This window comes from Salarias fasciatus, chromosome 9 (genome assembly GCF_902148845.1).
Source record: "Salarias fasciatus chromosome 9, fSalaFa1.1, whole genome shotgun sequence".
Taxonomy (NCBI): Eukaryota; Metazoa; Chordata; class Actinopteri; order Blenniiformes; family Blenniidae; genus Salarias; species Salarias fasciatus.
In genome coordinates, this window is record NC_043753.1 from 14939990 (window position 1) to 14967587 (window position 27598).

The 27598-nt window shown below is 45.0% G+C and overlaps 2 protein-coding genes across 2 annotated transcripts in view; one reads left to right on the forward strand and one right to left on the reverse strand.

Moving 5' to 3' along the window:
* Positions 1–623: 623 nt before the first annotated feature.
* txndc5 (thioredoxin domain containing 5) lies at positions 624–8331 on the forward strand. Its single transcript, XM_030099696.1, has 10 exons — positions 624–857; positions 2492–2644; positions 3038–3143; positions 3225–3321; positions 4061–4176; positions 5320–5406; positions 5594–5752; positions 6250–6332; positions 6803–6932; positions 7826–8331. The coding sequence occupies exons 1-10, from the start codon at positions 673–675 to the stop codon at positions 7946–7948; spliced, it is 1239 nt and encodes a 412-aa protein (XP_029955556.1). The 5' UTR covers positions 624–672; the 3' UTR covers positions 7949–8331.
* A 984-nt stretch (positions 8332–9315) lies between these two features.
* The window catches only part of bmp6 (bone morphogenetic protein 6), a 36390-nt gene continuing 18107 nt past the window's right edge, over positions 9316–27598 (reverse strand). Inside the window, exons 2-7 of the mRNA XM_030099695.1 lie at positions 24814–25006; positions 21577–21725; positions 21296–21493; positions 12017–12093; positions 11201–11311; positions 9316–11004 (exon numbers count right to left, since the gene is read on the reverse strand). Of these exons, the coding sequence (XP_029955555.1) occupies positions 10855–11004; positions 11201–11311; positions 12017–12093; positions 21296–21493; positions 21577–21725; positions 24814–25006 (878 nt within the window). The 3' untranslated portion in view covers positions 9316–10854. The remainder of the gene's footprint in view (positions 11005–11200; positions 11312–12016; positions 12094–21295; positions 21494–21576; positions 21726–24813; positions 25007–27598) is intronic.

The following is a 27598-nucleotide window of genomic DNA, read 5'->3' on the forward strand; positions in this document are numbered from 1 at the left end:
AGTGAAGTCTCCTCTGCTCTTTTGAAGGAACTCTGGTCAGTGCATTCACTCCTATCATATGCTCTGCAATGCCCTTGTCTTATCTTCTCACATGTCATTTTTGCGTTAAAAAAATGAAAGCAAAGATGGCCTCTTGTTGCATATAGATTATCACTGTGAGAGGATTTGAAGTGACAAAGTCTTAAAGACAGAAACAATTAATTAATAAGCCACAGTTTGAGTGGCTTGTTATGTGTTTGTATGGCAGAAAGCTGCATCCTTTTGACATCCATTCAATTTTTCATTGATCAAAAAACTATCTTCGATTAGAGTTTTTAAGCATTAGTACATCAAAATTGTGCATCAAAAATAATTTAATCGAAATACTGTTCACTCTTTTCTGTCACCGTGCATATAAATTCATATCAAGTAAAGTTGCTTCTATCAAACGAGGTTTCGTAACTCCTAAAAGTCTCACTTGTTTGACACAGTGAAGATGTATGGAGCTGCACATAGCCTGCGGGCTGTAACAGATCTACAAAACACAGCAGCTGCAGCTGCAGCCATCTCGAGCCTGAGCAGTCCCATCCAGAGCTTCAAATTATCCACCGTAAAGCTGTCAGGGGGGCGTGTACGTCGGAGGGTCGGCCTTTTCACACCAGCAGGGACAGTGTTCATCCACCGAGCTTCATCATGGCTTCTGAACTGCACTGCTCACCCCTTTTGCTGTGTTTCATTTATTTGTCGCTGCTGTTTTCCGGCGTGTTTTGCGACGCCGATGCGGAGGAGGATGAGCATGCCAAACACACGTACACAGTGGAGATGTTCAACGAGGCGGTGCCCACTGCACCCCACTTTGTCATGTTCTTCGCCCCATGGTGAGTGAACACTTTCCAAGTTCCTGCACACAAAGTGAAGTAAGCGGACTGACAGTCACCTTTGCTTCTTTTAAGTGTCTCACATAAACGGTGAAAGTAGGCAAGTCTGTCCGCAACTGCGAGGTTGTAGCAAACCGGCGAATTAGCATGCAAGCTAGTTAGCTTGGAAGCTAGCAGGATCTCCCAGTCATTCCTGGTAGACAGCCGGTGTGGTTAGCTTAGCGGCTAACTAGCGGGGCTTGGCAGGTTAAAGACTATTAAACAAACCGCCCTGCTCACAGGAATAATAGTTCACAATCTGACAACGACAATGCATAACTTGGTTTTGGATTTTGCGCTTTTTTTAATGCAGTTTGTGACGCTTGTTTATTAGAGCGCAGTCACAGTTAAAAGTTGTAGCTGAGCGCTTACGTGGCACGCACTGATTGAGCAGGGCTATGTCGCTGGTTTCCAAAACAGGGCCCGCGGCCTCTCCGAGGTCCTGACAGCTCCGGGAAAGGTCATAGTTACCTGATGAGTCACTTTGTGTTCACAGGTCAGTGCTATGGAGAATAATAACTTTGATACCTGTGATCAAAGTGTGTTAATAAACACTCAAAAAGGCGCGAACAACAGACTCATTGAGGATAGATGCATCGAGATCTAAATGTGCCACAAATAAACAGTTGTTTAACTCCATTAAAAGTACAGTTGAGAATCCATATCCTGGAAGTAAGCTTATGCAAATATGCCTTCAAGGGTGATGGAAGAAGGAAAGCATACACCTGAAGATGTGAAGCTGTATGTAAATATTTAATCAGTACTGAAACTTGTTTACATCTATGACCGCATTCTCTTAGAGCAGGTCCACAAAGCTAAGTGATCCCATGTCTAACTTTGACTGGATTGGATTTGTGATTAACTTGAATGGTCTCTACTCCATCACATTAGTTTTATTAAGACATTTGTTAGTATTGGTCTGAAAAACACCTGTATTCAAATCTGTAATGTGTAAAATATTTTTCCAAGGGGGCCTCAGCATGGTCCTCCCATCTAAGGCTCGTAAAACATAAGAAATGCTGAGATCAGTATACCTGACATGGACTGTGGATCCTTTGTTTCCAGTGGGGGATTCTTGTTATAGCTCCACACAGTGAGAACACACAGAATTAGAAAAGTAAAGTTTGCATTTATTGCAGTAAATCAATATTTGGTGGATTCAGGTTTTCAGTTTGGTAATTAAAACTTTTGTAAGGATTCCGTAATCTGTTGGTATGCTCATGAAAGAAATGAACCGTCAAATCTTAATTTCTAAATAGGAAGAGTTCTAAAAATTCAAAGTTCACTTGTTGACTTTAGCAGAAATAATAGTTTGACATGAAGCAAAAGAGGGATGCTAATGTGTTTGCAAGTAAGAAATGATATCTGAAATCATGCCTTAACGTAAAACGTCCATCACACTGCATGTAGAGCAGGTTCTCTTATTGTTGGACCACACAGTGATCTCAAAGATGTGCATGAATAGGTTGGTATTGTTAAACTTGAAAAGAACTTTCAAACTGCACAAGCTGGTCTACATGATGTTTATTTTGGTTCACAAATGGAAAGACTCTGATTCCACTCCACTCACAGTAAAAGCCTGGTGTTGTGTTCAGGTGCGGTCATTGCCAGAGGTTACAGCCAGCCTGGAACGAGCTGGCAGACAAGTACAACAGCATGGACGATCCCCCGGCATATGTGGTGAAAGTCGACTGTGTCCAGGACACCAAGTTCTGCTCCAACGAGCACGGTGTTCGAGGCTACCCTACGTGAGTACCGCCGTCACGCCTCGCTGCTGGCCTCATTTCTTCTTTTTATCATCCTTCAGTAATGACCGGGTGAGCTGAGATGGTTGGATTTTATTGGTGAATGGTAGATTATGATGCAGCGTCTGTTGTATTGAGGTGAAACAAGTTGACAGAAGTGACACACTGACCTGCATTTAGTATTCTGCCGTGATCTTAATGACTTCCTCCTTAATGTTGGATGCTGCAGACTTAGTGCTGAACCTGCACACTCAGCAGTCTTCAGATAATCATTAACAGTGTTTTTTTGTAAATTTTCCATTGTTGAAACCTTGAACCAGCAAGATTGTTTTTTTGTCATTACTTTAGCTTGTGACCATAATGTGTTCTGATGCAGCTTGTGTTTTTTTGGTGTAGACTGAAGTTGTTCAAGCCAGAGCAGGAAGCAGTGAAGTACCAGGGGCCCAGAGATCTGCAGTCTCTGGAGACCTGGATGCTGAAGACACTCCAGGAGGAGCCTGAGGTGAGTGTCCTTCATTTATTTTATTCATGATTTATCTCGGCTCTGTAAGAATGGGGTTAATTCTTGGTATTTGCCTTTCAGGAGCCGCAGAGTGACCCAGAGCCCCCGAAAGCCCCTGAGCCTAAACAGGGCATGTATGAACTCACTGGCCTCAACTTCAAGGCCCACATAGCTAAAGGTGAAGTTCAAGTCTGAGAAATGACAGTTTAACAGAAAAGGCTGTTTATTCTTGTGTATTTCTGCAGCTGCATCCTGCCATCACAGATATATTTCAGTTTCATTGTAGCTTTTAAATGTACTTTCAGTTTTCACCCACATTGAGTAGCGTGTTTGGACTCCTTGTTAGAGAATGGAAAAACCTCATCGCCCTCATTTACATAACTGACATTTCAGCAGCTCACGATCCACAGCATCATTCACCACGAACTCCTCGTCTCCCGTCGCCTCACGGTTCTGGATTTTTTTTTTTTTTTTTTTTTTGTAGACAACGACTCCGAAAACAAGCAGCCCTCACGATAATTGTCTGGTTGAAATTACAGCTCTTAAGCCCCACTGAAGTCCAGTGTTTTGGTTTTGAAGAAAAATAAACCATTTCTTGTTTGGAGACGAAAAAGGCAGGATATGACCTATGCGCTTAAAAAACTGTGTTTATAGGTCCCAAATTCACATGTTGGCAACAGAGCTGCAATAAATGTTGTGTAATTAGTTGCATGAGACCCGTAGGTGGTGTGTATTTTCATTTACAGCCGGCTGTGGTGAGATTATTTTTACGTTAATCCACTCAAGAACCAAAACCCATAACCTTCAGCCTCACTGTGAAGTGTGTAACTGTTCATATGCTCCGCTCTGCATGACTTCTTCCATGTTTGATTTTTTTGGTGCTCTTTATATGGATTTTCGTCATTGTTTTTTTCCAGGTGCTCATTTTGTGAAGTTCTTTGCGCCGTGGTGTGGACACTGCAAAGCCATGGCTCCCACCTGGGAGCAGCTGGCCACCGCCTTCGAGCACTCTGACAGTGTGAAGATAGGAAAGGTGAGCGCAGGGTCACAGTCCTGTAGGTTTTAATCTCATTTTGCAGAAATAGTGACTTGGTTGATGGATCAGATTTAACTCTGTAAGTCGGGCTGGGTGATAAAATGACAAATATATATATTTATCGCAAGATAGCTTCTCCTTAATAGACCTGTGAAACATGGTCAAGAGACTTTGACAGACAATACAAATAGCCGGTATTGAGAGCGTTTTTAATCTGAAACCACTGTATAGTGGTACATGTCTTGTTTAAATTCAGTGTGTACTTTAAGATTTATGATATCTTGAAATATCAACCCGAACATATAACCTATAACCGGAACATTTAATATTGACCAAGAATCATTGCTTTACGTCGTAATACAAGCTGATATTGACTGAAAATAATCGTGATAGGACGTTTTCCCCAAATCGCCCGTCCCTGTTTGAGAAAGTTTGATATTGGGCTGGATGACATATTGAAATTTATGATATATTGACATTTCCCTTAAATCCGTTATTGAAAAATGCAGTATCTTCTCTATTGACATAATTTTGCCTTAATTAGTACACATAGTAATAGTGTATACAGTGTAGTAAACTGTGAGAGGCTCGCACAGCAGATCTGGTCATTGCTCCTCGCGGGCCACCAGCCAGTGTCACACATGAGTGTGGGAAAATGGGAGCTGAGGCCGAAGTCAGCGAGTCCAGTAAAAATGGACTCAGTCACACGCTCATGATGGTCATTTCGTTAATCACCAGCTTCCTCGCTCCCTCTGCTGTTTACAAACACTTCGGTCGCCTTTGTACAAAGATAAAGCACCTATTCAGCCTTGAGCGTTGAGCAACAAACACGAGATAAAAGAACACAAATCCCACTGCAGTTTTTTTTTGGGGGGGAATCGCTTCATTTAGTGTGTTTTGGTTTCCCCCCTTTCCTCGGCTGGGGTTTTTTCAGCAGGATAAAGATTCCTCCTGCGGCACACTCGTGTTGCCAGACGCAGATGCCGACACGGCGCTGTTATCTGTGTGACGGAGCAGGATGCTAATCATATCATTAAGCTGTCTGTTTACAGAGTAGCTTATTAAACAAACCCCTCACAGATCAGTGTGTGCAGTTATCTTTCTTTCCACTAACGACGTGTTCGTGTGTCTGTGACGTAGGTGGACTGTACTCAGCACTATGAGGTGTGCTCCGAGAACGGCGTGCGGGGGTATCCCACGCTGCTCTTCTTCCACAACGGACAAAAGGTACGAAGTGACGCCTGACGTGAGTCGATATTTGGCCGTGCAGGACAGAACTCTGACGAGCGCACGCCTGGAATAAATTAACATTTTGTCAAAATCACATCTATTTTTTTCACATCTGACATTCATTCTAAGGGGAGCTGACCGGTTTCATTGTACTAATAATTCTCCCATTTGTTCGTTTTGACAGACTGAACAGTACAAAGGGAAGCGAGACCTGGAGTCTTTCAAAGACTTTGTGGACAACCAGCTGAAGGCCACAGCCGCAGCCGAGGAGGAGCAGGAGCCAAGCGAGGAGCAAAAACCAAGCGAGATCCCCACTGAAGAGCCGGCCAAAGAGGAAGAGAAGGTGGGAAAACAGAAGAGATCATTTTCATGAGGGAACGTTTACAGGCTGTTCTCTCCATTTCCTGTATATTGCTGCATTCAAATTCAGTTTATATTTTTTTATTTATTTATTTTACGTTGTCATATTAGTACACCAACATTTATTATGTGAATGCAGCATTCCAACCTAAACATTTTTCTAAAATAATTTGAGGCAGAATCGTTTTCCCTATTTGGTTTCTTTTAATGGACAGACGGACTCCACATATAAAAGAGAGATGATGTTGGCGCCCGCATAACTACTACTTTTGGAAGAAGAGCTATTTCCTGGTGATTGATGCCAGAATTCTACTGCAGAACTCAGTGACCACGTCCCAGCTTCTGCCCACTTTCTGCCTGTTTGTTAATCCTGATTTTGAAGTCTGTCAACAGTAGTGAAATCTTTCTCTTCTTCTTCTTCTTCAATTTTTTTTTAAGTGAATGCGTTAAACATGCATCTGTGCATTTCTCTGTCTGCAGTCCAGCGTGTTGCTCCTAACGGAGGCCAACTTCGACGAGACGGTAGCCAAGGGATTCACCTTTATTAAATTTTACGCTCCATGGTAAGATCATTAACGTCATGACGTTATGCTCTTTTTTTACTAAGGTCGCTACTGCAAGTCATTCCAATATGGAATAACTAAATACAATTTTTTTTGGTCGATTGCCCAACTTCCTGATGTTTTTCCACATAAGATGTTGTTAACAGCTGCTGCAGTCATTGGGCAATAAAAAGCTTAACTCTTAGTTTGTTACACTGATTTCATAAGTATTACCGGTAACTGATACAGAAGATGTTTTGAATAAAATAGTTTTATTTATAAGGGAGGCCTGCTCAGACTTTGACAGCCATTGACAGAGAGCTATAACAGACATTTTCAGGCTTGAGTGGATGCTAACAGTTTAAATTAAATGAGACCAGAGTGTGGAGAAATGAAAAAGAAACCAGCTTTCTGTGTTTTTAAACCGTCTTCTCTGAGAATTGTGCCTTCTAGCTGAAGTGACGTCACTCTGGGCTCATCCTGCCGTCTAGGTGCGGCCACTGTAAGAATCTCGCTCCAACATGGGAGGATCTTTCCAAGAAGGAGTTTCCCGGTCTCACTGACGTCAAGATTGCCAAAGTGGACTGCACTGTCGAGCGCACGCTCTGCAACAAGTACTCCGTGAGTACACTTGGACGCCGTCCACGCTGCGTACAATGAACCAGCACATGCCCATAAAGTGCACATGTTGCACTCAGACGCTCTCTCTCCCTCTCACATGCTCCTTCTGTCAGCTTTTTATTCCACAAGATTAAGTGTGGTATACTGGACGCAGTAAAAGTAAGCTGCTGGTTTATCTCGCACTCATAAAATAATACAGCTGCCACATACTTTAATTAGCTGCTGCGGACTGAAATCCTAAAGCAGGTTTAAATGCCGTCGTGGCCAAAGGGACTGCTGGCGGGCGATCGGCTTGGACTGTAGGTGGAATTTCAGTCACCGTGAGGAAATCCAAAGGTATTATCTAACGCTGACAGGTGGGAAGATGAAGATTCCTACTATAAAGTGATACTGCTAACATAAAATCAATACCAAAACAGAGCATCCTGGATTGTGTCGTCTGTTTTTCAGCTGCATCCCTTTAAAACTACCGTATTGCTCTGAGAATATTCAGGCAGGTTCTGCGCAACAAAAACACAAAGGTTTCAGAAAGAACGTGCAGTGAGAGCTGAAGCCAGATACAGACACTGGGCTGGTCGGTGTTAAACCCGACATTCGAAGGCTGAGCCGCAGCGAGGATGATGCTCTGTGTGAGGAGCAGGCAGGAGATGAGTGTGAGGAATAGACCGAGGACACTGGAGAAGGTACAAAACACTTTATGTAACAAGGAAATGTCTGAGAAGTTTGGAAAAGTTGAACTGCGTCCCATTACAGTATTGTTAAAAAATGTTAACAGCTGTATGATTCCATGTGTTTTTTAATCTCTTTATCTTCTTTTAATAAATCAAAATGAATGTCTTCATTAGGTTTTGAGGGCCGAAAGCTTGCGTTGCTGAACTCCTCTGTCCGTGCAGGTGCGAGGTTACCCCACCCTGATCATGTTCCGGGGCGGGGAGCAGGGCGACGAGCACCACGGCGGCCGGGACCTGGAGAGCCTGCACACCTTCGTGATGCGGCAGGCGAGAGACGAGCTGTAAGAACGGGCAAGGCCTGACGCTCCGGATCCACCACTCTCCTCGCCCAGTCTGCATATCTGGCCCGTAGGACACTCACTCTCTGTCCTGCAGCAGCCAGAACCTCTCTCTATCTCTCTCTCTCTCTCTCCACTTGGGTTCTCTTCAGCCAGCGACAGACGGATGCAGTCTGTTCTTTCTCCAGTGTTCAAGGACAAAACCTTCTGCAGAGTGTTTGGGATGTGAATGTATTTCTCATTGCTGCTGCTCAACCTTGAATTATTTTGTGGATAGTATGGTATCGATCGGGTCTGCAAACGAAAAAACAAAAAAAAACCTCTGACAACCACTCTGCAAGCACTGCTCAGTCAATCAGAACCAGAACCCCCTGCACATAGGAATTAAAGGGTGGCACTAAACTTTCTGCTCGTTTAAAACAAAACAAAAAAAAATTAAGACAATGTTTCTGACTTGTGTAGCCATTTGACTTTTTTTCAGTGCTAAATTTTGTACAGGGGATATGTTGTGAAATGGGAAGCCATTGGTGTTTTACAATCCCGCCACTCAAACCAGCTGCGACGTCGTCGTGGCAACCCCAATGTGAAGTCGAGCGTTAAGTTGAAGGTACTTCCTATCCACGCCGGTGACGGCCTATCTGACTTAACTCTCAGGGAAAACACCCGCGCGGCTGGAAGAATGACGGCGTCATTGTCATCACAGCGGTCCGACAGCAGGGCCTCGTCGGGCGTCGCGTTTCTTGTCGTCCCAGATGTTTACCGAGCCGCTGGAATCTGATCGGACTCCTGTGGTCTTAATGAGCCGTGAATCTCCTGGCTCTGCCAGTCTCAGGCCTGGACCATGCTGCCCCACGTCGAGCTCGTCTTTGAAATGAATTGATTTTAAAACCCATACCGATGCACTTTTTGCTTCAAATGTTTCTTGATGAAGACTGGCGCTTTTACTCCATATCGGCACCTCTGTGAATCTCTGCGCGAGCCGGTGAAACGGCAGCGGAACCCACACGCCGTGAGCGACTCCAACGCTGTGCGTTTGCTGCTGGAAGCCAGATTTCTGCGCAGAAACCTCACCCCAGGCGGTCTCCGCTCGGCACTTAATGAATCCCTGAAAACTCACCATAATATTGGAACTCGCTGTGTGAAAGTGGCTCGGGTCTCCATAAAACTGGTCCTGGTTAATGTTCGAGCGTGTGAGGGCCAGCAGGTCCGTGTTCAACTGGAAATCTGGTTTTAATGTCCTTTTCTGACTCGACTCACTGAATCAGCACCTGTCCTTCGACGAGGGGCCAGTTTTTTGGAGATTCACACAGTCAAAGGATAGAAAAATGAGATTTGCCACGAACCCGAGCGTCGCAGTTTTTCGGCGCACGTCTGTGACGAAGCGCGCTGCAGTGACGCTCGGCCACCTGCCGGGCCGTGACCGCCGCAGCGCAGACGCTCTTTGACCCACGTCATGTGAACATGATGTGGCCCGCGATGCGGGGGCGCCATTTATTGAACCCAGGTACACAAACAGTCAAAGACACAGCAGTTTTTTTTTTTCCTTTTGTCAGTAAAAGTTTTTTATGGATAGCACATGGTCTAAAGGAGCTCCAGTGACGGAAGTGTTTTTTTATTTTTTTGTTTGTTTTTTTTTTTCCCCTCTGACGGGACGTGGGTTGTGCACTTCCCAGAGATTTTGTACAAAAAGAGTGAATAATGGCAAAGTGTAACATGAGATTTCGTAATAAATTTTTTTCAAAAATAAGTTTGTCTTTTCTTGCATCTGTTAATGTGACTTTTCTTTTTAATAAACGGTGCAATAAATAAGCTGAGAATGTACAAGTATTTACAGAAACAACACTCCAAACATGATCACAAATGTAAACAGCAGCTTACCAGAGGTATATTTTGTAATTTATGATTGATTAGGCACATAAGGTACTTTGATTCTTATTAGTTTTTTTTTTTTATTATTAAAATATGTTCTCTAGAATTCAGTCGAAGCTCACAGTAACATGTTCAGTGGGGAAGATGTGGCCACTGGACACAAATCGCAGCGTGATTTCACCCTCTGGGTATGAGGAGGAAAAAAAATAAAATAAAAATGTGAGCAGCTAATTTCAGAAAGCTGACAGAAACCGTCCACTGAAAGTTTTTCCACAGCCTCTTGATGGGTTGTCGGGGGGTGGAAGCGTCTGTTAACTTTGCGAGCGCGGCGACATGGAAACGGCCACTTGTGGCGTGTCGGGGGGGGATAAGGCCGTATTCTTCACTTCTTTGGAGAAAAACATCGCTTCGGCCGCAACATGCATCACGCCGGAGCGGCCGGGTGAGTCGCAGCTCCGCTTGAGCCGCGCAAATATTGACACGGACGGGATATTTGGAGCAGCGCGCCGCTGAAATAGCCCGCGGTCACTTTGGTTCAGTCCATATTATATTTTTGGGAAGGCAAATATGGCTTGTGAAGAATATGCACTTCTGAAAAAAAGGAAAACGCCAACGTACTCACTGCAATGTATCATTCGGACAGCTCCGAGCTGTTTGGGTTAACAACGCCGATTCAGAGAGTTTGTGTTTTCCCGTCTTAACGCAGACGCTTCAGACACTTTCTGCCGGTGGAGGCTGAGGCTGAGTCAGCCCCACAGCGTCGCTCTGCTTTTGGAGAAGTGGTTCATCGGCGATCCGGCCTCCTCTGAGAACTGATCCGCCATGGAGGAATTGAAGAACGCGGCGCTCCGACAAAGGGTCCCCTTGAATGTGTAAATAGGTTTGATGGTCAGAGCCGCCCCGAGATTACCGGAATACAGCATGGAAGTGGACGCTCCTCGCAGGTCTGGGTGGGGGGGTTTGGGCAGGAAACTGTGGCGTGTCCACCTGAGGTCAACCTCAGCCGGCTTTCGGAGCAGCGCCGCCAGCCAGCGCTCGATGGCGTCAGTGGCAGCCGCAGGCTCGCACCACCATGTTCTTGTATTTCTTCAGGATGACGTTGGAGTTGTCGTCGAAGTAGAGCACGGAGATGGCGTGGAGCTTGGTGGGCGCACAGCACGGCTTCGGGACGTTCTCCGGGTTCATCAGGTGCACCTGAAGACGACGAGAACGTGCTAATGAGGCTTTGAAGGACTGGAACTCACATTTTCTCCACTTCATTTAATAGTTTGTATCAGACCTTGTCTGCTAGTATCATTTTTCTAAGGAAGTCTTTCTAAGGAATGTCTTTCCTGCACTGTCAGGAACACTCATACACTGGATGTGGTGAACCGCAGTGGGCCGCTCTTACCAGCGTCTGCACAATGGCGTGGTTGGTGGCGTTCATGTGGGCATTTAGAGGGAAGGAGCACTCTCCGTCACAGTAGTTGGCCGCGTAGCCTTCGGGAGCGATGATCCAGTCCTGAGAGAAAGAACAGGAATAAATCTGCCTTGCCAAGAAAAAAAAATATATATGTATATTGTTCCACTTTTTATCATTCAGGCTTTGTCTCTAAGCATCTGCTGTGTTGTAATACAGTGTGCCAACAGCTGTCAGGAGCAGCTGTGCTAGTCGTTGTCAGTGTTTATTTTAATACTAAGTGGAGTTTTTTGCCTAAAAGCCAAACCTGAGGAGAACACAGTGTTTCCCTTCATGTCCTGCAGAGGCCCACCTGCCTCCTGTTGGTAAACTCACAGTTAACCTTGTCTCCGAGGACAAATCCCAGCTCAGACGCTGCCGTCTGCGGAATCACTCAGGGAAGCAATACTTCTCTCCTCCTTCCTTCCTTCCTCTCGGTGTCTTACTGTTTTCGCCCTGACAAATTCTCAGCGTGTTTTACCGCATTCGGACTTGTTTTTTCGTATTTTTATCGAGTGCACCGTCCCGTCTGTGTCGATAATCTGCCTGTCTTTCTCCTCTCACTGTCTGTCATGTTTCTTTCCTCACTGTGTGTGTAGAAACACTTTTAACAAGGCATATCCCACACTTAATGTTCAGCTCTGTAGTCAACTACTGAATATTAAAGAAGATTTATGTAATATACTCCCCGGAACAGTAAGTTTAATTTGGTAGATTTATTAATATGCATGCATAGGGGGGAAAAATATGTTAATAAAAATAAAATACCTGCCAGCCGAGCTCTCGGAAACTGACATACAGCTCGTGTCTTCTGCACGCCGTCTTCTGATCACTGCTGTTGTAGTCTGAAACAGAAGAACACAAACCTTCAGCAAATGTTTTAAGGTGTCGATACACTCTTTAGTACATGTGGGATGAAATAAGAACAAAGAAACCTGGAGAGAAGCTAAATAACTTCTTCGAGGTGGAAAAGTCTGGACAGGCGGTTTACGGGGGTCAGACGTTCCTCACATCCAGATATAGTGGAGGCCAGAACAACAATGATGCTGGTGTCAAATTACAAAGTAAATGGGCTCTTGGAGCCAACATAGAGACTGTAACTGTGAATCAAACAAAGAACTACTAGTTTTGAAATATTCCACAAAACCTGAAAACCAGCATAGTAGTCCCCTTAAGACTGAAATCATAATTGTGTTTGACTTGGGTTCGAGGTTTCAACACACTCAGCGAAACCCCCTCCTTGGGTAAATGACGATGTGAAAATGCACAATTAAACCCTGCGAAAATGACACATCACGCGGTGAATCTGAGAGCAGAAGAATAACACAACACGCCTGGCGTAATGCGCTGGGTGGAGACCCATGCGAGGGCGTGGGCCGGGGCTGCATACACCAGCGCTCGTTACAGAGGTTCCGCACGCCGCTCGCGCTTCCACATCCATCTGCTGCCCGGTGTGTCTGAACGGCGGCCGAGCTGAATTCATCAGCGGTCAGCGAGACGAGTGTTGAGACAGTAACGGCGTTGTGTTTACCCTCCAGTTTGTTCTTAATTATCGCAGGTAGACCTTTTGGTGTTGGGAGTTGAAGAGGTCATTGCTGGCATCAGTCATCACCGTGAAGTCAATATGGTGACACCGACTTTCCAACTGAGACTTCAAGGTCCCTTTTGTGCTCACTTTCTCTGTCTCGCCTCATTTATTTTATTACTGGTTGATAATAAACCTATGAAACAACTCCCTAAACGGCGACAGTCCTCCATCTCCATCAGGCAATTTGTGTCTCAGCAGACTCGACAAAGTCCAACATAAATGTCTTTTATGTTTTAAAGCCACGCAGTTGCCATTTTCCTGTCAATTCCAGCGTCCAGCTGGTCGGTTGATTGATTAGAGTGTCTCTCTTGTTTTGTTATAATCCATATAATCTTACTGCATAACCTTCAAATCACTTTTCACTCATCTGTACCGGTGCTGCATAAGTAAATATCGATTAAACTCATATTTAATTCGTTTCCCACGTATAAGCAGTCGGAAAAGTTATTAAATGTACGACAAATGTATTAAATTCACTGAAATAGGTCTACGGTCCATGTCTTTTCCAGACGTCTGCGTGTGTGTCCGTCATTTAGCGAGTGAGTCAGACCGCAGTCGGGGATTTGTCACTCAGTGGCGGCCGCCACCCATCAGCTCACCTCAGCAGCTCGCCGACAGCAGCCCTGTTTGGTCAGCTGCAGCTGGAGGGAGGCCCACACGTACACAAAAACTTTTCAATTACGGAAGACTCATTGATTTTGGTTCCTTGCATCTGCACGTCCATCACTCATTGCAAGCGGCACTTCCAGTGCGTACACAAATATACACGCACACACACACACATACACGAGAATGACTTGATGTTTATCTGTTTAACAGCCAAACCCACTTAACCACTCATTAAACCAACGAGCTGCGATTTAAACTCGCCAGAGCTTGTTGCATTAAGATTTCATCATCAGATTCGATCTCATGCTGAACAGGCGCGCTGGCCGCGCTGCCCAGACCTCAGTGTTTTAGCTGGACTCATCTCAAACAGAAAAATGAGGCTCAGACCGAGCGTAAGGGGGGGCAAGAAGTAGTTTTTCCTCACTAAGATTCATCTTAGACTAAAGAACATGACAGCTCACACACGGGATGAGTGTCACCTTCAGTTTCCACTTCACGAGGAACATACACACCGATACAAAAGGCCTTTGATTAACTTGCATAGGCTCTGAATTGTCTATGCAGAGGGATGGGGTTTTTTTTGCATTTTATTTGGAGCAGAACATGTTTATGTTGTCTGATTAGCAGGGTTTAATCCTTTGAGAGGACGGAAATGAAAGGGGAGACCGGTCACGACAATCTGTAACGCCGAAAGGGTCACAAGGTCGTCTGTAACCGTCAAATACAGTCAGGTGTTTCCCCAGTTTGGGTTCCTTCCTTTCCAATAGGAAGGGTAGTCCACGGAGATGGAAACACAGAGTTTATATGTGTGTGTGTGTGTGTGTGTGTGTGTGTGTGTGTGTGTGTGTGTGTGTGTGTGTGTGTGTGTGTGTGTGTGTGTGTGTGTGTGTGTGTGTGTGTGTGTGAGATTGTTCTGCCTCCCTTGTGGACTGACTGGCCTTGCAGAGTCCACAACGCTTGATTTTAGTCGACTTATTGTATGGCGGCCATTGTAAGACCAGGCTGCACGAAGAAACTAATTTCAAAAGCGTATTTGCATAGTGTTTCTAAAAGTACACCAAGAAAACAAGGCTGAACCTTTGAACTGAAGTGGTGTTTATAGGGAGAAAATGACACTTCGCTTCACTGTATCTACGATACTTTAACGTTACAAGATGGCAAAGCCTTCATCAAGTTCATATAATCCAGATTTATGAAAGTATTTTGGACTATGAGCCTCTCAGGTTTTTGTGATCTTGGGATTGGTATCCGTGTCGCCGTCACTACCGTCTAAAAGCGGCGCTCTATCCTTCGGCATGCTGAAACTCACACTGCTTCACAGTGTGCACACATACACTCACTACACACGGTCTCATAGAGACCTCCTACTCGTTCGTCCAGGTCTGGTTTATGATGCGTGACATTCAGCTTCGGGTCAAATCACACAGCTCGGGGTGGAGGGTGAATCGAGCTGCGGCGCTGCCTGCGCACGAGTCTGACCTTCACACCGAAAGCTAATATACCGATCCACCACGGCCCCAGACAACCGGACTGTAATTTAATTTCTGTTTGGTTCTTTTAATTTATTTAGACATAAAACGAACCTCAGTCATCAGGAGAATTAGGCTGGTATGACAATACAGAGATCAGACCAAATTTTAATAATAAAATAACATATAACTTCCACTATCTTTATTAAAAGATATTCCACTTGCAGCGAGCGCCAATGAAAAAATATGATGTGCAGTTCAACACAAGGTATAGCATTTAGTGGCATACTTCTTCCTCCTCTCTTTTTCACACGTCCACACACAGCTCATTTTCTCTGCACCTCTCAGCCTTCAAAGCCATCAGCATTTACAGTCTGTGGGGCTCTTTAAAAGGAATAAAGCTGATATTTACTGTGGGCTTTCATTGAGTGTAAAGGCCCAGATTTGTGGTGCCCATAAACCACATCTCCCCTTCCTGCCTGTAAAAATTTAATGCCACACAGCTACCGCTGAGCTCCGGCTCCCGAGAGACTTCCATTCATTTCTTTTTCCTTTTGCTTGACGGAGAGCAGAGGAAGGAAAAACCAAAAAAAAAACTAACATGTCAAACAACTCTGCAATTGTGATTTCGGTTTAAAGTTTATATTAAAATAGTTTAATTGTAAAGATTATTAAACTATAATCTCCACTGACTGCTGTCTTTTCAGCAACCTATAATTGTGAAGATTTCAGTTTAGTTTAGCGTGAGAACTGGAAACAAAGATGGACAACTGACCGGTCCAGTCTGTAAGGGAAAATAAATTAACATGTAGGCTGCAGAGTTTAGGTGTGTATTCCAAAAATGCTTAGCATTACACTGCTGTCGTAAGTCAAAAATAATTCATTTCACTATTAATTACATTATCTTAGCTTAAACAGAATAGGTCTTCCACATAGGAGAGATGTATACATGTGCTTATTCACTTGATTAAAACCAGGCCAGGAGGAAAGTCGCCCTTCCACAGTCACATTCATGTCATTTTGCTCAATGTATTTCACATTTTCTTTCATCTTCCAACATCGGACCGCTTGGTTTTCCTCTCCTGGGTCCGAAATAAACATCCACCAAAATAATGGACCAGAAAAAATAAAATCAACTCAAAGTTGTCAACCTTGGTGTCAATTTGTCATCTGTTCTCCAAAAAATGTCCGACCCCATACCTGCCACCCCCCCCCACCCCCCACCCCCAAAACTATTAAAAACTTCTGACTTTAAAATGGGAAAGCTTATTTGGCTGTTCCCGTGTTTTACTGGGGTCACCGCAGCAAGTCGTTCCTACCGGCACCTTGGACTCGGCTCGTTTTGACACCAGATGCTCTGACTGCCGCAACCGGGATTTGAACCCGAGTCACAAACTCAGAGTGGAGACTCGACCTAATGCGCCACATATTTCCAATTCCTCCTCTAAAAGCTTGTACCTACAGAAAATATAAAACAGCAGCAGGAGTTGGGAAGTTGATATTTTGTATACACGCACACAGATATCCGGAATGAGAATGAAGTGCTGCTTTATATTTTTGGAATTTTCAACAAACAAATGAGGGTGGCAGTCGTTGCCTGATCTTTAGCTACAGTCAGGACTAAATATTTGAATATCACACAGAAAAAAAAAAAAAAGACGAAGCAGGATGTCCCGTAATGAGACGGTAATCTGAATGGACACTGTGGCACGGAGCTCCGCTTCCACATTACGCTGTGTTTAACCTGGAAATGTTTTCTGAGAGTGGACAAACATCCATTTCACCCCGCCACATTAAAACTCGGCACTAAAACTGATTCACATTGAATTCATTGAGGCGGGTCGTCCGCCGCCGGTTCCCCCACCCCGACGACTCGATAGCGTCGGAAACACAAACCGGGCCCGATAGCCGCCGTCCGCTACACTACCCGCCATTCATTGCAGTCCTGAGCCGCTCTCGCTCGCCCCTCTGTCCCAAGGAAAAGGCTGTAAATTATATTTATCACAGGTTGTTCCGAAAATACAAGAACGAAATGGTGCCATTTCAGATGGTGTTTGGACACGCTCCACTTTCAAAATATGTCTCTTTTCTTAATTCAAGAGTGCAAAAATAAGTCAGATTTTATATCAGTAGTTACACGACTTCCTATCATGATTTTAGTGACAGAAAAGTTGCTTTCTAAAAGAAAAACCTCGAGGCAGAGAGTCACACACATGAAAGCAGAGTGTCGCTGTTGTATCCTGACGTCTCTCGTCTTTTCTTTTTTTCCTCTCTCTCTCTCTCTCTCGCTCTAACCACTACTACTGAAGTTTATCTTTCTTCCTGTCTTTCATCACAGAGGTTATTAAACCCTGCGAGGGAGCTCCGCCATGTCTAATTACTCCAACGGTAAACAAAAGGAGGCTGGGTGGGGAAGGAGCGGCGAGGAGGAGGAGGAGGAGGAGGTGAGGAGGGACGGATGAAAAAACACAGCTGGCAGAGCGCCGTGTTATTATAATTCTTTAAGCGATACTGTTAGCTTGGTCAGTCTTTTAGCTGCGCGGCTAATGACTGGCTAGACCTAATTACAGGCCGCCCTGCGCCGCGCCGGGACGTGATATTCCTTCCCCGGATGGTTGTTAACCTCCCCCGCAGCCAGAGCCCAGCCCGACTCCCAATGCCTCCCCAGCCTCGCTTCGCCCACGAAACCCCAAATTATCTTTAAAGGTGTCGCATTGTTCTTCTGGCGAGGTAAGCGGGAGCATTTTTCATCAGGCGCGCCCAGAGCGGGTGGAAAAATCGCACGTGCAGCCAGAAATATTCCTGTCAAGAAACTCTAAATGTGAGGGAAAATGCGAATTAAAAAGTGCTTAAAATAACTGGGAAAACTTGTCCAGATAGACATTAAAAAAAAAAAAAGAACTGGAAAACAAAGATGATTTATTGCATTTAAATCGCATGATCATATCAAAACTAATGCTGCAGAAATATTTTTGGCTCGAGCCAACCGCCTTTGTCATCTGGAAGATATTTAATATCACATGTCACTGCAAGTCCAGCTTTGTAAAATTGTGAAAACGAGAAAATAACAAGATCCAAAACCCCCGCGGGGGTCACAGTTGGGAAAATAAGGTTTCCAAGTTAAAAGGTTGTTTTATAGCCTTCACAGACTGAGCAGACCTTTTTAATAAATTCTGACTTAGTCAGATTTTATCAAATCAAAACAGTGATTGACTAAAATAGGTCTAAATATGACGGACGGCGCGATGAGGACAAAGCGACACAGAAGAAAGATGCCGTAATATCAGTGTGTTACCGCACCGGTCAAGTCAGGAGGCTATTAATAGAAAAATCCCAGTGAAGGAACTCACGCTGAAGAGAGTTAAAAAAGCCTCTGTGCAGACGCTCGTGCACGCATTTGCAATTAAAAGCAAACACGTCGCTGCCTTCCGGCCTCAGATCTCACGGAAAGGCAGCCACGGGTTAAATTATGGGGGGGAAATATTCCTTTTAGCACGCTCTGCGGTGGCCTGACCCGATGTACTGCAGCGCCGTGCCAAACAGATACAGTGGGGGGGGGGGGGGGGGGGAGCATCTACATTTTGTTTCTCCCCACGAGCGCGCTACAAGACGGATGCTCTCCCCATCCATCGCGGCCTCCTCCCTGTCTCTGGAGTGAGTGATGCGGTATTGAAACCATATGCCCTCCTGAATTCCTCGCGGATCCTCCCATCCCGTCCAATCCCCCGCCAGTCCTGCGCCGCTGGCCGCGGACACACGGCTGTCGCGAGGGGGGCCTCGCGGCTTCCTGTGTAGGATCTAAATATTTACACTCCCAGTCGTCCCGAGTGGCGAGGCGGAGAGGTCTTGATGTTTTGGGTTATGTAAAGTCCAATCCTCCAGGACGCATATTTAACAGATTGTCGTTGTTCGAGCACATTCTGAAGCTTTCTCATCGTCCGCATGCCGAGCGAGACGCACAAACACACCTACAGCCTCATTTTCATAGAAAAATAGCTGCGTGGAAATCAGCAAAATGGTGACCTTGAACTCCTTCTGTAGCTGTAAGGTCAGTATCGGTTCATTTCATGAGAGGTGGGAGAGCAAGCAGCTTTAAAGCCAGAACTGAACATGTGGTAAACTCCAACTGTCCTGCGGCATAACAAATGACGAGTCTTTGTTCTGTGTTGTGCCGGCCAACGCTTTCATCTATCGGCAATTACTGAGCAGAAGTCCCGCAGGAATTTCACTTACAACCTGTTGTGTTAGCAGCGGAGTGGCGTAACCCTACTGAGAAAGTCACTGAAGATGCTCTGAAGCAAACACAGGAGCGCAGCCAGCGAGGGCTTCGCACGGCGTAGCTGTGAAAACAAACCCAGCTTGTCTCAGAAATACTTTCTGTGCGCTCCACAGATGGCAGAGCCATTAAGCAAGGTAGCAGCAGAAGCAAAGGCCGAGCTAAATCACTTCCCAGGTAGCCGGCCAAGAAGTGCTATTTGCAGCTCCGTGTCAGTGCACTCAGCTGTGTTCGGGCACCAGAAGTCCAAAAAAAGAAGCGGCTCTGGCCAAGATCTGGCTGGATTTTTCGAGCCGCTTTGGTCTCATCGTTAGCCTCGGCTATAGGAGCGGCGAAACGGTCTGAGCAGCTGGAAGCGGAACCGGGATACAGGCGCCGATTCTGCCACGTCGTTTATTAGAAGTCCTACGCGACTCCAGCAAGCAGGTGCACCAGCTTTACACACCTATCAAGTCAAAACGGGCTGTAGAGCTGAAGTTTACTCCAACATTCAGAAACAATAAAACACTGTGAGCTACAGACAGCAGCTTCTTTAAACCTGGAAATATGTTATATTGATGCTGCAGCTGTGACTCAGCCGGAAATGTTTTATCCTCTTCTAAAGCTCAAACCGTTTTTATCACATCTTAGAAAAAGTGGTATTCATCCTCTCTGCAGTGGCTTTAATAAAACTAAATAAACTGCTATGTGACAAATATGATACTTAAAATAATCTTTCAACATTTCATTAACCAAAGCATGAATATCATGAGTGTTTGTACTGAATGTTACTCAGATACAATTTCTGATCCTGGCTCAGAAAAAGATAAGGATAAATCATCCCCAAAATAGTTTGTGGCTTTTAGTTTCCACTGAAAATCTCAGTACTTTTCTCCATTTCAACAGTTCTTTTAGTGGACATCTTTTCCTAATGTGAGAGTTGAAATAAACAAAGACGATCTGCAGTTTCAAATATGTCAGATCTGAGTGGGATAAACAGTTTCTTTTTTAAAACACGGGGAATAACTCCGGGCAGATGAAATTCAGTTTGGCAGCTCATTCTTTTATCAAGGACTAACAGAGGAAATCAGACTAACCTGGATACTCACAGCACTTTCATTATTTATTTTCTGCTGCATCTGCTGTGACTCAAAACGCTGGAAGAGATGCCTCATCTGTCAAATTAGGCGAGGATCAGACCGATACGACCAGCAGGCTCCTGCTGGCCTCGTATCGCACAATGAAGCCTCACAGCGGGAGCTGGGTTTTAAAGTCTGGCCAGAATTACACACCAGGTGAAAGGTGGGAGGATTGTTGATTGATTTAATTTGAAAAGCTTGCGAAGCTCATAACATGAGGATTATAGCCGCTCATTACATCATCCTGCGAGTAGGAAGAGCGGCGAGGAGGACTGATGAGCCGGCTCAGAGGATTAGGTCACCTGTCAAGATAGATTCACCGTCTGGGTCCGCGATCGCTGAATATTTAAAACGCACCGTAATGTGCCAAATTATCACGCAAAGCCACCGGTACGGACCACCTCTTCTTTAAATATAAATTCACCCGCTTAGTCGTTTCCGTGTACTTCTTTCTCTCCCACTCTGTCACAAACACTATTAATCTTGCTTTTTTATTATTTAGTCCTTGTAGCTTAAATTTGAGGCCAAATCCTCCCACAAACTGTAACTCTGCCTTTGTGCAGGGAGCCAACGAAAAGGCCCTTCATAAATCACGCGTCTTATACGTTGCTGAGAAAAAAAAGCTCTATATTTCCTGCTCAATACGCGGGTTTTGGATCGTAGCGAGGGAACACGGTGAACCCTCAAATCCGCGCGGAGAAGCTCCAGTAAAAACAGATTTTGGACTCGGTCTCTTGGCTCCGGCGTTCATGTGACGGGGGCTGATTAGAGCGAGATCCGGCAGGAGTCACGTCCAATTCGTCAGCTATCTCAAACAGAAACGCCGCGGCCAGACTTCAAACACATGCTGCCCATCCGCAGATCTCAGCCGGTCAGAGCATCAGTCACGGCTGGAACAAGGTCGCGCCGGGGTCAAATCTGCGTCTGATCGCAGTCTCGCCGTGTGGCAGCGGTGAGTCGGGGTTCCGGTGTCGGCGTGAGGCTGACCTGCCGGGCCCGGCCCTCTGGATCCGTCCTGCGGCTGCGTGGACCGGTTGCGGTTCTGCTGGCGGCGTTTCCCTCCGGCCGAGCGGGCGGTGCGGATGTGCACCTCGCTGACTTTGAAGAACGCCACCATGAAGGGCTGCTTCTCCAGAGCGCCGTCGCGGCCCACCAGCCCCGCCTCCTTGGAGCTGATGCTCTGCCCTGCTTGGAGAAAAACAAAGAAAACCCTCGGATCAAATCTGCACTAACAGTCATAATATTAATATTTCTGTTCTGTCTCTTACCGCTGCTGGTCTCCACGCTGACCTGCAGGCCCAGGTTGTGCGCGGGGCTCATCACCCACAGGTTGCTGGTGGCGGTGATGTCGAACTCCAGCCAGCCCTCCTCCGCCGCCCAGAGCCGGCGGGACTCCAGCAGAAACAAATCGGCCTCCCTAGAAGGGTGGGGTGTTAGCAGAGGAAAGAAATGTAAAGGAGGAATTTGTTGGATCACCAGTGTGGATTGATAGAGTAAAAGATGTATAACTTTAAAAGAGAAATCAGACGATGAGCAGCCTGAAACTGGATTTATTTTGATTTCCTATATGGCTTCAGCCTGTTGAGGATCGTCTCTTGATGGAGCTCATCCCAGCTAAGTAAAGGTGAAGGCAGGGTGCATCCTGGACAGATCTCCAGTCCATCACAGCTCTTTTTATTTTACAGCTCTAAATTTTCCAAAAAATGTACACTGACTGAATGTTTCTGCCCCTTTTTTCAGATAATTTCAACATTCAATATCTGCAATCTGACAGTATTGAGAAGCTCGTATTATACCTTGGAACTCCTGTTAAAGGATTATTATGGCTTAGTAAAGCTCTGTTCCTCTGCTTTCTGCGAGTTTTCCAACTTTCTAGATATACATGTATGTTATGGTTAAGAGAAAAATGTCTGTTCTTGTTGTCGACAGTTACAGAATGAGAGTAAAAGGCTTCAACAACAACATAAACAACAACATAAAATTAGATTGGATAAATTGCTGTGCCGTCATTTGGATGCTCGCATGAAGCACACCGACCAAGCAAATTAATCAAACATCAATCAAACCATGTGTTTTATTCTGGAAAACACGGGAAAAAAAAGTAAAGGAGCACATTGAAAAAACAGTAAAGGATAAGAATATAGTCTGGGTTCATTGTGATTTCAAACGCCAGCGAGGATGGCTGTACCTTTTTTAAGAAAGCGAAGGAAACCTCGGTATCATGACCAAATGACAGGAAGACGGATCGCTGCACTTAACAGAGAACGCTGGGATTCGCTGTTTTCACCTGACCTTTAAGTCTGCCTCTCAGAGGGATCAGGAAAAGGAAGGAATCAAGGTTTGGTATCGGGCTACACGAATGTTAATATCGTTTACAGCGTTTGGTGTGAAAGAAACCGTGCTTAACGCAGCGGGAAGGTGTCAAACAGAAGGAAAAACAAGCCGGTGTTTAATAAAAAAGCGAGCGGAGAAGACAGAGTGTGAGTGATAAGAGGGCCTGTCCTCCCGCTGTCCCATTACAGTTGTAATAACACAGCGGCGGGCCGGCCGGACCCTCCCTGCAGAACCGACATCAAAGCCGCGCAATCATCCAGGTGTTCGGAGAATGCCCCTGCAGTCATGCCTTGGCGGCCCCTCTTTATTGGTCATTAATGAGTGTTTCTGACGGCTTCCGTATGAGCCCCTTCCACCCGGTCTTCCCGCACACACACACGCACACACACACTCTCCGCCCCACGGCTACGTTCACACGTCAGTCTGAGAAAAGCTGCTGCTTCGTCCTCGGCTTCCATCGGTGGGCTTTGAGCTACTGTAAAACTCCTTATTGACAGACTGAGTAAATGAACTGGAATAATAAGGTCAAGGGTGTTTTTTTTTTTTCTCCTGAAATAAATCTTCTTTAGGAGTCTAGTCAGTGGCTGTTATTTGTTATGGGTTTTTAAATAAAATCACACATATATCATTGTTGTCACACATTTGATACAGAAATGTAAATGTGATCTTTCACATGAGTCATTATCTGCACATAAAGTCATGTTTTGGATGTAGATTTAAACATGAGTAACTTGAATGAGTTGTGCACAGATAATTTAATCAGATTATTCAGCTGTCATGCAGGGTGTCAAAGTGCAGCTGATTTGATTAGTTGGTGCACTGTCACCTTTCAAGTTGCTGAAAAGGCAATTTTGTAAGATTGCAAAATCAATGTAGAAGATAAATATTCCCTCTATCAGACATGATAGACTTAATGATCAGAGCTGCCCATCTCAGGATTCAAAATGTAAAAGAAATAAGGGAAAAACACCAAGCAGTGAAGAGGAAAATAGCTGGGAAAAGGCTGATGGATGGGTCAGTAAAAGCAGCTTTCGCAGCAGCCTGCCTTCCCTCAATACGATGTTCTGGCCTGCCACATTTTTGGCATTGTAATCTCTCGCATTCCTCGCCTGCTGTTCGAGAAACCACTCCAATCCAATGAAAAGTACAAAGGGTGTCAAGCTAATTAAGCGCTCTATCATTAGGACTTAGAGTCAAAACAGGAGTCGGCTTTTCTTCGCGCGACGGCGGGAGCGCGAGAAAAACTTAATTGGCTTCCCGCTGATTGGGAGATTACAGACAGTACAGTTTGGCATCGGGCGGAAAATGAGGAAAACAGCTCCGACTTTAAGGCAAGTGACGTCTTTCTGGTATTTTTGTTGATATAAATCAGAATTCCTCGGGCGATACTTTCAGCACCGAAGAGGATGAAGACAGGAATGTGAAATTACAGCACTTTCAGTCATTATATATTATGTATATATATTTTCTGCAAACACATGTTACACCTTGAATTTGGAAAGCCTCTCCGACAGCAACGCACAGATTAAGATAAATACGGGCCCTTTAATCTCTAAATATCTCCAAAAATAAAAGGTTTAACCTCCAGGCTGAGGAGCACAAACCATCCATTGTAGACGGCGAGGAATGCGGCAAATAAGTAGCTCGTACAAAAACCTTATGACAGACAGAAAAATATACTCGGCCAACATCTATAGCTGGACCCTGAACAGCTGAACCCCGGCTGCACCCTGAAACCCCCCCACTTTAAACACTAAATGTTATATTAAGTGTTGTACTCTGGAGGAAGTTCCTTTGGTGTGTTTCTCGCCGGTAAACAAAAACACTGAGATGTCGGAGTAAAAATGAAAAAAAAGGGAGGAATTCCCTTGATGTCGGCGTCGCCTCTCTGTGGGCGGGCTCGACAAAACACAAATATCATTCAGAAATCTCGCTGGATGTTTATCCAGCCCGGCACACGTAATGTAAATGTTTGGTATGTATTAGCTGTGCTCGTTCTGGAGGGACGGCGGGATTTTGAAGCTGCTCTATTTCTGCGAGGCTAAACCAGAGTGTGTGTGTGTAACACACCGGGAGAATGATGGGGCGATAGGATCTCAAATCCAAAGAAACTCAACACTGTTGATTCTTGGCATTTTTGGAATTTTCAGTGCACACACACACACACGTACCTGTCAGGATGCTCCTTGACCACCTGGTAGACTCTGAGCAGGAAGGTGTCGTTGCGGAAGGCGCGGCTCACGCACTCCTTGTAGAGGCGGAACTCGGCTGCAGTGACGGCCTCGCCCTCGGGGATCTGCGACAGATTGAACTTGAACTCCTTGTGGTGGCGCCGCTGCGGGGAGAGCTCCCTGTCGTACTCCACTGCGGGCCAGAAACACACACACACACAGACACACAACCATGTTACAGAGTCTCTGGTTAAAGGAAATGCTTGTATCTCTTCTCTATTAAGACGTCTTGTAGGTTGATCAGAGAATAAATCTACATTATTATAATGTATTTTTAGCAGATTATACAGACGTCATGCTGCTGCTTCTATAAGTAGGATCAACCTCTTTATTTACAAAGAGGGATTTTATGTAAATACACACTGGTGAGTGATGAGCGGATATCTGCTCTGCAGACGTCGCTCAGAAGCCTTTAAAGCCAGTAAAACATGTGATTTATACATAAAGTCTGATAGGGTTTGTGGTTTCCGCTTTCCTTAAATATATCCCTGTTATCATCAGTTCGGGGCAATAGCCCATGGTTTGTTTTTTTTTTTTCTTTCAGCAAACTCAGAGAGACGTTCTGCGGCCACTTCTAACAGCGTGAAATGACGAAAACCAACTCGTGCTCTCCCTCATATGTTTTAAGTGCAATATGCACCATAATGACAATGTGCCTTCTGGGAAATCGGTTCCTGTCTCGGCGGGAGGTTTCTCTCAGAATAAGCCACACACACACACACACACACACACACACAAAGAGAATAAGAAGGGGCGAAAAGAAGAAAGAAGCCAGTGTTGTATGCAATTAGAAGGCTGTATACAGAAATACACACACAGAGACATTAGCAGTAAACGTTAAGCCTCAAACATGAGTTTGATAATGTGAGCTTGATCATTTTAGTTTGTTTAAACAAATTAACAGTCTTATTTTTTTATGTTTTTAAAGGCTGAAAGCTTAGGTACGAAGAAAAAAAAATTGTCTTGTACCTGAGCCAGGCTTGTTAAAGCCCTCTGGTAATTTTATGATGTGGGGACCCGCCCAAAATGGACCAATGACACATTTTGTTCCCAGAGTCAAAGGAGAAGAGAAAATTGTGTTGATGTGAGAACACTGGAACCAATCAGATGCTCCCAGAAGTGCCAGCTCCACCTCGTACCCACACCCAGGAAGGTCAGCGGCTCCAATCATCCCCCAGACATTTCCAGCTTACATAAATCCCGAACTGAACAAACAAAAAAACCCAGCGGATAAGGCAGGGAGGGCGGGAAGACGTGTCATACTGGCCTCAGAGTGTTTTCAAGGAAAAAGTCACTGTGACTCGCTCAAAACAAATCATAAAAACTGAGACCTCTCAGTTTACATCTTCTTCAAAACCGTTCATACTGGAGCGAAAGAGCGAGAAAGGAAAATAAATAAAATGAAAAGCCACCTATCTCGAATAACATCCACATCCGTGTCGCTGTGACTTCGATCAGACGTGACAGTGACCGTTTTATCATGTCTCCCTAGAAGCTGCCCACACACACACACACACACACACACACACACACACACACACACGTTGGAGTGATAACAGGCCTGCTTCGGAGTCGCAGGGTAAAGAGATCAGCGAGGCTTTTTTGTGTCTGTCTGTGTATTGGAGGCCTTGAAGAGGGGTCACGGCACTCCAAATGACTTTACAACGCTCACTCCAACACCCCTGGGCTCAAAGACCAACAGCTTGAAATTGTATATTCCCCATTTAACAATCGAGGAACTCTTTGGCTTGAAAAGCCTTAGATAAACCGTAGGTGGGTGAGAAGGTCAGGCGGAGTTCCATAGTGTTATATATTTATTACAGCTGCTGCACGCAGTGCTGTACGCACAAAATACAATATCACACACCTGCGGTGGAAGGTGGGGACTGAATTTATTCTGCATGACTTCACTCGCAGCCTCATCGCCAACCGGCGCTGATTGGCTTGAAATTCGGCAAGAAAAAAAAAAAAAAGCATTCATGTTCCCTTTGGGATGACGAGCAATAAATATGGCGACGACCGAATACCAGCAAAACTAAAAACCTTCCTTTATCTCCCCTCTCCTCTGTGTTTATTGCTCTGGAGCGCCACCAAGATGAGCTGTAAAACTGTGAAAAAAAGGTTTTTCTATCTGTAACTACGGTCAAAATTAACAGGCTCATAAAACTGATATTCAGTTCAATGCCTGAAGTCAAACGAAAGAGATTTTGATATTTAACTACTGGCCTTTTCATGACTTCTGACACTTGGATGTATCTTAATTGAGGTTGCGATTTATAATATTTCGGTGGAGATTGTTCTCGTTCTTGCTATGCAGGATAATCCTGACCGTTTTCAGGCAGAATGTCTTCACTGTTTTTTTGGGTTTTTTTTTTTTAATCTCAACAGAAACAAGAACATTCAGCTCGCGTTTCGACTCTTTGTGTGTGTGTTTGTTGAATAAAACTTGCGACAGTGTTGACCGGAGTCCAAGCAAGCAGACGGTGAAGGTATTTACAGACAGGTGCTCGCATTCAGCTGCCAGTATTTCCTGAAGGCTGCTACAAAGTTTTACAGCAGTGGCACAAGAGCCGAGGAGAAAACAGTTTTCACTCAGGTGAAAAAAATGTACGCAATGACTTCATTAGATTTTTAATGAAATTCGCAGGCCACATTTCCTTTAAAGTTTATTCCCCTCTCCAAGCTCTCACTTGGCAATTCACCACCTTATTTACATCAAATTCTC